The following is a 9,691-nucleotide window of genomic DNA, read 5'->3' as shown; positions in this document are numbered from 1 at the left end:
GTGTGAATTCGGTAACCGGAGATATATCTAAGATTGTGCTATATGACGGATGCTTTCAATCTTTTCTGGTCATGATAGTCATTCTTGACTTCACAGTAAGTTCTAAAGAGAACCTTCAAGGGACAACTAAGCTGTCTTTCCTTTAAGATATTTGATGTATCTTTCTATGTTTCCAGTTATGATTCAGTATGTTGGTTTTTACCTTCTTAATTATATATATATATGTAACACTTGTTTCAGACATTAATAAAATAAAATAAAATTGTTAGTTTCACATATGACGCATAAATCTCTTCTTACATATTATAATAAGGATACTATTTAAAAAGTGGCAATTCTCCAAAATATACTATTTTCAAATTTTTGTCACAAAAAGAGACCTTAGGAAGGAAAATGACCAAAATGTTTCATTTAGTAGGAAAAAAGACCTTTATATATAAAAAAATATAGTTTCAGAATACATGTTTTCAAATTCGAGCTTTTTATAATTTTTTTGATTTTTTCAAATTTGTGACATCAAACTTTTTTAGTGCTATCTTGTATTTCACTTTAAAAAGCCCATTAGTCTATTCACTTATTTATGAGAAATGTAAGTGCTTAGCGCTTAGTTTTAAATAAATAATGTTTAAATATATATTCATTCAAAACCACTACTTTTCTCTCGCATGCGACCAAGAAGACAATTTTGTTCTAGTGAAATTACAACATCAATCTAGGACCACTGGTATTCTGTTGGTGGTTCTGTTCTCCTCCTCTTATTTAGTTTTTTTTTCAATTTCATCCTTCAATTTATGAAATTCAAAAGTTTACATCAGTAATTTCATAAACAAGATCTCAACACTGGCTCCATTGTTGGTTGTACTCTCGTTTCTTTTCTTTTCTAGTATAGTTATATATATGAATAAGGATTTTATGTGTCTAATTGTCTCGGTCGTCGCCAAACTCTCTAATGGTGATGTTTTTAGTTTGTTATGCCAATATTTTCTTCTCAATGGGAGAGCATTTATCCGGTGCTGAATCTCCATAATTCAAAGTTTCAATATGTCGGTTTTCTTCAGTGCGATGTGATCTCTGGTGGTTTATCCCCAAAGATATTGTGATCCCATAGCATTTTTGTAATTAAACAAATTTAATGACAGTTTGGAAACTGCCACCTTGTTGTGGTTACAATAGTGTGCTTTGGTCTGGTTACAATAGTGGGATTTGGTGTGGTCATTCTACGTCTTTGAATACACTATGGATAAAAAGGTAATGAACTTTGATGGATCGAAACTTAATGAAATTCACAGTTGGGTAAATTTATGGAGGAAGATGATTCAATAGACCACGGGAAGTTATGTCATTGGTTTCACCGGGGAAACTATCAATCCCTCTTACTTCCGGAATATATCTATCAACGTTTTCTCCCTCCACTTGTTGTTGGAAACATCAAACACTAAGAACCTGACAGTTCGGTTATATCTAGGGCTTATGTCAAAACGGGTGACGTAACTCTCAAAGTAATCGATGATATATTTTTTGGGAATGAAGGTAGGAACATATTCCATACTATACTAAAAAATAATCAAAAAAATACTACATAAATTTTACGCATTGTGTCTTTCCCTTCTCGAATTTAATAGTACAGAATATTCCATATTGAACTAAAAAAAGGTGGACTACACTTAATTATCATTTTTCTTTATCGTGGTACTATTTTCTCTATTTTTATAATATACAATACTATTTCAAGGAATAATTCACGTTATACAAACAAACTTTTCAGGAAAAAAAATCTCCATTCATAGAAAAAACACATAAAACTATAAAAAGGATACATAAGACACTCAGTATGTATAGTAAGAAGAAGCAAACTAAATCGACAAACAAATTAAATGGTTCAACTCGATATAAGTGTATATAATCCAATCATTTTTAAGAAACCATATTTGGTGAAAATTCGAGGCTTAACTTTTGTAATATTTTGTTTTGTTCGTCTTGACTAGACCATATTTTCTAAGAACGTTAGAAAAATAACTAGCTTTTGTTATAAAGTACAAAAATAATTAATTTATAAAAAATCTTATTTTATTTTATATTTTCAAACATTTAGACACGTTCTTTAGATTCAATTATAGATTGCACGCTTTCACATTGGTAGTTATGATATGGTTCGAGCTTTATATATATGGGTCAACATTAACATAAGAACTTAACATTTTTCACCAAAAAAAAAACATTAACATAAGAACATCTATTATAAAAAATACTAATTACATATCTGAATCAAATGTAGTTTTTATTCTATTGAACGACATATATTGTTCATAACAGAAAAAACACTAACATACATGAACACTATGATGAAACACAAGAGTAAACCAAAACTTGTTCCTATTTTATTTCACAAATTTTTTAATATCTGTCAGTTTCCAAGATTGATTTAATGTCTTGAGCAACAGACATAGCATCCTGAGCAGCTCCAGCAATTCCTTTCTTTGAAAACCCAGCACAATAAACATTGTTCTCTCCTTTCCAATGCTTTGGCATTGGGTTTTTGGGGAAACCATCATCCTTCATCACGTACTCATAATTCTAATGTTTATAGTTTTACAGAACACATAACCATCGCAATATTTATTAAATCGGTTACGTTAAAGTGATTTTTATTTATTTTGTGTAAAGGGTTTTTGGGATTACCTTTAACCAGTTGCATACAGAGCTTTTGTAACCAGTTGCAAACACAATGGCATCAAAATCTTGCTTCAGACCATTTTCAAATGTCAAGGTCTTGCCTTCGATGCTCCCTATGCCACCATTAATAACCTATAGTGAAACAATAGGTAGTGATCATGTTCATTGGAAAAAATATATAATACAGTGATAATCTTTTAATGAAAATATACACAAAGTAATGAAAACTGTTTACTGAAAAAAAAATATAGATCTTTTGGTTTTGATAATTTGGAAAAGTAGATCCCACTAATTTTCCTTTTTTTAGCAACAGATTCCACTAATTTTCCATAAAAAGGTTTTCGTTCTTATGATATGAAAAATATAGAAAATGAAACTTTGATGTTTCTTTAGCAACAAAAAAAAAACTTTCGTGTTGGAAGTCAGTGTCTTTTCTGAAATATGTATACATAGATTTACATTACTTTTTATACCTTTTTATTTCTTTCTTTTATTATCTTTTTCCTTTATAAAAAATTTTCTTGTTTGCACTTTTAATTTATTAATTCTTCATTTGTCATATGTCTATATATATCTTTTAGTTATTGAATTATTTCATATGCAACTAAATTAACAAATATGAATATAAATTTGATGGACAATGGAAGATACCTGAATCTTGCCTTCGCGAATCTCTTGGACAGCTCCCACATCAATGACTGGAGTTCTGCCGGTGAGGAATTTGGTGGCAAATGGACCTTGTTTTGGTCTGAGGAGCCCATACTTGGAGGGATCTCCATACATAAATAATCTTGTTTTAGCCATCATCATTACCAATATGTCAACCACTTTCACCGGTAAATACTTCAACAACCACATCCCTAAATATGCCTCTTCTTTGGTGAGTACATGTCTCTGCATACATTTAGATAATGAACTTGTAAAATGACAAATGGTAACGCAAAAAAGCTTAAGATTATTAGGTATATGCTAATTAAGCGTTTATTATTTTTGAGAAAATTAAGATTTATTTTCTTTGTTAAAGTTGAAGGAACCAAATATAGTGTTATATATTATACTAAGCTAAGTCAAATGTCATTTCCATCAGCAATATCAATAATCCAAAAAATATTAAACTATGATGGGCAAAGTATCAATTATCATTAATTAAGAGGTATATGAGTAATTATTTCATATTAGAAAAAAAAGCAAATTCTAAACAACATTTTGACATGCAAAAGAAGTGTGTAACTTTAACGTTCATGTATTCAGAAAATAATAATCAAAAGACCAAATGAACATTAATGAATTAATACTTACTGGAGTTCTAATGAGAACGGCTGTATTAGCATCGTGGTTATTAAGATCATAGCTAATCTCCATACCCGAGTTTCCCCCTCCTACTACAAGAACGTTTTTACCGCTAAAGTTATGACCCGACTTGTACACACTAGAGTGCACAATTTCACCGGGGAAAGTAGTAATCCCTTCCACCGCCGGGATGTATTGGTCTCCGTTCTCTCCGGTCGCAACGACAACAAACTTCGACCAGTACACCTCGGTTTCCCCGGTCGTTGTGTTTTCCGCCTCTACCCTCCACGTGTTGTTGGACATATTGAACGTTGACAACTTAACAGTTCGGTTGTATCTAGGATTTATCTGGAAACGGGTTACGTAAGCGTCAAGGTAGTCAATGAAAAGATTTTTGGGCATGAAGGTTGGAACTTCGGGACCATGCGGCATGAAAGGTAGCTGACAAAAGCTTTTGGCTAAGTGAAGTTTGAGACGGTCGTAGGATCGTTTCTTCCAAAGTGATGCATATATATCTTCTTTCTCGAGGATCACGTTTGGGATTGAGTGTTTGTTTAGACAAACTGATGTTGCTAAACCGGCTGGTCCAGCTCCCACAATCACCACTACAGTCTCCATATCTTTCTGTGTTTTAGATCTGATAGTTTTTCTATTTTGTGTTATCGAGAGATGTTCATTAATTGTGTTGTTATCGAGTATATATGAGGACACTGTAATATCATGATATGTGTGAGCAAAAAGGATGAAATATGGAATCTTAATATATTTTGACACTTGTAAGACAATGCAAAATGGTTTTTATTAGTGCTGACTGTTTTGGAACTATATACCTAATTTATGTAAATAAAGAAGAGTTCAGTTGAAATACAGCCTAGCATAAACGTTACAAATTTAAGAGCATAAGGTAACAAATATAACTATTAATCTGTGTGGCTTACAATTTGAATGGTGAGTTGGCAGAGAGGATGTATGATCATATATATCTGTTTTGACTATGCTATTTTTTAACATTGTTGACTATGATATTAACTACTATACTTGCTTAGATATTAATACTTGTTTTGTATAAATTTGAATAAAAGTATAACATATGTGCCAAAAACAGAATCTGAAAACATTTATTATTCTGAGATTTTTATTTAATTTAGAAATACACATCAAGTATATAAGTTGGATGACTACTAAATTTCTGAGAAATAACAGTTTTTCTAAAACTGACCAAATTTTCTTAAAATTTTACTGACACCCATTATTTTATATTTACAGTGAACTACTTAAAATATAGGCATCTGTTTAAAATAGTTAATGTTTAACTTGACTATCTAACTTCGCAGTAAAAGACAATATTAGTGTCATATTTATTGAAAAACTACTGCAATCATCTTGAAAATATGATTACATATAGCATTTTTACCTTGTGGCAGTATTTCAATTTTTAATATAAATAAGAAAAATTTAATTCTACCACAAGTTTGATACGAATTTTCAAAATTTACTATTAATGAATGACTATTTTTCTTAATGATGTACAATAATGAATGACTATTAATAAAATTTCAATTAAACCCGTCTCTTGTGGTGGACGATCTCATCAATCCGATCGACCGTTTTTGGAATGTGGATTTGCTTAATGAGTATTTCCAACCAGACGATGTGAAGACTATTCGAGGTTTGGAAGTTAGCAGGACGCAAAGGCCAGATATGTATGGATGGGTGTTTACAGAATCTGGGAAATATTCGGTTAAATCAGGTTTCCGAACTGAGTCGTCTTATCCAGATAAGGGACCTATGGTGATAAGTCATGGTCCGAGTATTAAACTTCTATTGGCGTTTGCATGGAAACTTAATTTCTCTCCAAAATTAAGGAATTTCGATTGGCAAGTATTATCGGGAACTCTGCCAGTAGCAAAGAATCTTAAGGCACATGGTATACAATGTGACCTATGGTGTAGTATTTGTGGTGCATAGGAGGAAACCGTAAACCATATTCTCTTTGAATGCCATCCAACGTTACAAACGTGAGCTTTATCTCGGATCCCTTCTCTTCTTGCAATTTTCCGATCATCATCGGTTTTCACTAGTCTAGATTACCTTTTTGGAGATTGCCAAAGGAGGTAGATGCTGATTATTTTCCATGGATTTTATGGTATATATGGAAAACCAGAAATGATAAAATTTATCAGAATAAAAATGGGAACCCTCATGAAGTCCTGCGTCGAGCGGAAGTTGAAGGCACACTTTGGGCGGACGCGCAACTATTATTACAGAAAAATCAGGGACAATTCCAGACAGAGATTAACTGGCAGTATATGGAGGATAGCAGAATCTGCTTTATCGATGGAGGTTGGAGGGAGCAAGATATTTACACATGACAGGGTTGGTATTGACGGAAAATGGATCATGAGGATGTTATGATGGGGACAATGAATCTTCGAAGAAGCCTATCACCTTTACATGCGGAATGTGAAGCCTTGATTTGGGCGATGAAGTGCATGAAGAATCTGCAATTCTCAAACGTAGTATTTGCAACGGATTGTTCTCAACTGGTGAAGATGGTATTTTCACCTAACAAATGGCCAGCTTTTGCTACACATATGGAAGAATTTTCTCGCAGTAAGACCTTCTTCCCTACCTTCAAGATCAGACATATTCCAAGGACACAAAACACAATGGCGGACAAGTTTGCACACGATGCGAGGAGTTCACCTTCAGCTAAGTTATATGTCGATTCCCTACCTTCGGTTTGGCTATCTGAACCGGTGGTCTCTTAAGCGATTAACCATATTGTTGTAAAAAAAATGACTATTTTAATAAATACTCTAAATTTGTGATAAAATAACAGTAAGCTAATTTTTCTAAATGTTTATAAAACTTTTATAAACTCAACCCCAACCCCTTAATACTAAAGCCTAAACAATATTCAATAAAGCATAAAGAAAAAAAAAACAGAAAATAATAAAAATTATTGAACAACAATTGTTTTCAGCATAAGTTGAAGGTATTAGAATTGGATAACAGCAATTCTAATACCTTCAACTTATGCTGAAAACAATTGTTGTTCAATAATTTTTATTATTTTCTGTTTTTTTTTCTTTAGCTATTCTAATATGTCATTATTAATTAAAAGATCATAATGAAAACTTAAAATAGTAACAGTTCAAGATTGGAATTCTTATTGTTAATATTTAAGTAACTGTTAACGAAAAGATTAAACAATAACTTTGGCTGCAGTGTGATAACAAAATGATATAATGAATCAAATAAAGGAAATACTAATAAAGAAAATTTAAACAATGAATAGAATTTTGTGCTTAAAATTAAATAAAATTGAAATTATTTTAAATATTAATTTATAATATATTAGTATTATTTAAAATAATTTATATTTTATTAAATGTTTCTTTTTCTTTTTTCTCTTAAGTTTTAATGAGTAAGAATGTCCTATATTTTCCATAGAGGTATGAGTTTGGAAAATTATTATATATATATATATATATATATATAATCAAATTATAATTAACTGATGAAAATATCAAAAATATATATTTTATTTTTATAAATCAGATATCAGTTGATGGTTTTGACCTAAAATCCAATGAAAAACAGTTGTACTGGTTTTGTGGATGGTTGATTCTGGATGACGGGAACTTAAAGTCTCAAATTCAGCCATTTACTTTCTAATGTTGTTGACAAGTGTTTGTCATTTATTTATCTAATTTTCTGATATTAGTAAGCATTTTAATATTAAGATATTATTTTTAACAAAACCTATGAAGGTTCTATTAATCATTTTTCACTAAAGACTAAATTAGTAAGAACAATTTTGGTATCAAATCTTGAGACAAAACCAGCTGATTACTTTTGGTCTGAAATCTTATGACAAAATAAATTGTGTTAACTATTGCAGAAGTTATATTTTGGATGACGACAAGTTGAATTCTTTTATTCTAACGTTGTTGACAAATATTATTGGTTTCCATTTCTTTATTGAATTTGTCGATATTAGTAAGAACTTTTAATCATTAAAACTAATATTAGTAAGCACTATTAATCATTAAAACCGACATTTTTTACGGAAATAATGACATTTCAATTTATCGTTTGTTCTTAACGGTTAAATTGTTAACAAAATACTTTTGGTATGAAATCTTGTAGAAAAACTAGAAGGTTGCTTTTTGGTCTGAAATGTTATTTTAAAAAAAAACTGCATTTACTATTACACGATGCTATATTTTGGATGACGGTAAGTTAAAGTCTCAGATTAAGAATTTACCTTCTAATTTTCTTGACAAATGTTTTGGTTTTCATTTCTTTATTGAGTTTGTCGATATTAATAAACACTTTAATCATTAAAACCAACTATATTTAATAGAGAAAATGAAGGATGATTTGTCATCAAATCTGTTAACTATCTTTTTCTAAGAATATGTTTGATATGAAATCTTGTGACAAAACTAGACGATTACTTTTGGTCTGATAGCTTATGACAAAAACTTTTGTTGATAGTTGCAGAAAGTTATATTTTTTATGGAGGCAAGTTAAAGTCTCAAATTCAGAATTTACTTTCTAAAGTTGTTGACAAGTAGTTATGTTAGTTATCGAATTTTCAGATGTTAGTAAGCACTTTTAGTCATTAAAACAGATAACTCTTTTAACGAAACCAATGAAGGTTTGATTTGTTGTTTCTCATTTACGGATAAATGGTTAAAAAGGTAATTTTGGTATGGACACTTGTGAAAACACTAGTCAATTACTTCTGGTATGAAATATTATGAGAAAAAATTGTGTTCACTATTGCAGAAGTTATATTTTGGATGACGACAAGTTAAATTCTTTGATTCTAACGTTGTTGACAAATTTTATTGGTTTCCATTTCTTTATTGAATTTGTCGATATTAGTAAGCACTTTTAATCATTGAAACTGACACCAGTAAGCACTTTTAATCACTAAAGCCGACATTTTTTACGGAAACAATGACATTTCAATTTGTTGTTTGTTCTTAACGGTTAAATTGTTAACAAAATACTTTTGGTATGAAATCTTGTAGAAAAACTAGAAGGTTGCTTTTTGGTCTGAAATGATATTTAAAAAATACTGCATTTACTGTTACTGTCTTACACGATGCTATATTTTGGATGACGGTAAGTTAAAGTCTCAGATTAAGAATTTACCTTCTAATGTTCTTGACAAATGTTTTGGTTTTCATTTCTTTATTGAGTTTGTCGATATTAATAAAAACTTTAAATCATTAAAACCAACAATATTTAATAGAGAAAATGAAGGATGATTTGTCATTTGTCGTCAAATCTGTTAACTATTTTTTTCTAAGAATATGTTGATATGAAATCTTGTGACAAAACTATACGATTTTGGTCTGATAGCTTATGACAAAAACTTTTGTTGATAGTTGCAGATAGTTATATTTTGTATGGAGGCAAGTTAGTCTCAAATTCAGAATTTACTTTCTAAAGTTGTTGACAAGTAGTTATGCTAGAGTTATTGAATTTTCAGATTTTAGTAAGCACTTTTAGTAATTAAAACAGATAACTCTTTTAACGAAACCAATGAAGGTTAGATTTGTTGTTTCTCATTAACGGCTAAATGGTTAAAAAGGTAATTTTGGGATGGAAACTTGTGAAAAACACTAGTCAATTACTTATGGTCTGAAATTTTATGAGAAAAATTGTGTTCACTATTGCAGAAGTTATATTTTGAATGACGACAAGT

At 30.4% G+C, this 9,691-nt stretch overlaps 2 protein-coding genes across 2 annotated transcripts; one reads left to right on the top strand and one right to left on the bottom strand.

Annotated features, from left to right (window-relative positions):
• Positions 1-2,394: 2,394 nt before the first annotated feature.
• On the bottom strand, positions 2,395-4,596 carry LOC108839295 (probable indole-3-pyruvate monooxygenase YUCCA10). The gene is made up of 4 exons (XM_056999843.1): positions 3,973-4,596; positions 3,325-3,567; positions 2,680-2,805; positions 2,395-2,574 (listed from the first exon to the last, which is right to left on the bottom strand). Exons 1-4 carry the CDS (start codon positions 4,579-4,581, stop codon positions 2,395-2,397), a joined length of 1,158 nt encoding a protein of 385 aa, XP_056855823.1. The 5' UTR covers positions 4,582-4,596.
• A 1,760-nt stretch (positions 4,597-6,356) lies between these two features.
• Positions 6,357-6,734, top strand: LOC108848520 (uncharacterized). Its single transcript, XM_018621913.2, has one exon. It carries the CDS (start codon positions 6,357-6,359, stop codon positions 6,732-6,734), a length of 378 nt encoding a protein of 125 aa, XP_018477415.2.
• Positions 6,735-9,691: the final 2,957 nt, after the last annotated feature.

Source organism: Raphanus sativus, chromosome 1 (genome assembly GCF_000801105.2).
Source record: "Raphanus sativus cultivar WK10039 chromosome 1, ASM80110v3, whole genome shotgun sequence".
Lineage (NCBI taxonomy): Eukaryota > Viridiplantae > Streptophyta > Magnoliopsida > Brassicales > Brassicaceae > Raphanus > Raphanus sativus.
The sequence above is the reverse complement of the archived record's forward strand: the minus strand, read 5'-3'. Positions and strand labels throughout refer to the sequence as shown.

Excerpts from the sequence above, each read along its gene's own strand:
- LOC108848520 (XM_018621913.2), top strand. The coding sequence starts at position 6,357 with ATGGATCATGAGGATGTTATGATGGGGACAATGAATCTTCGAAGAAGC.
- LOC108839295 (XM_056999843.1), bottom strand. The coding sequence starts at position 4,581 with ATGGAGACTGTAGTGGTGATTGTGGGAGCTGGACCAGCCGGTTTAGCA. Across the intron at positions 3,568-3,972 it reads CCGTTCTCATTAGAACTCCA|AGACATGTACTCACCAAAGA; the intron begins GTAAGTATTAAT and ends AAATGTATGCAG. Across the intron at positions 2,575-2,679 it reads CTGTATGCAACTGGTTAAAG|AATTATGAGTACGTGATGAA; the intron begins GTAATCCCAAAA and ends TATAAACATTAG.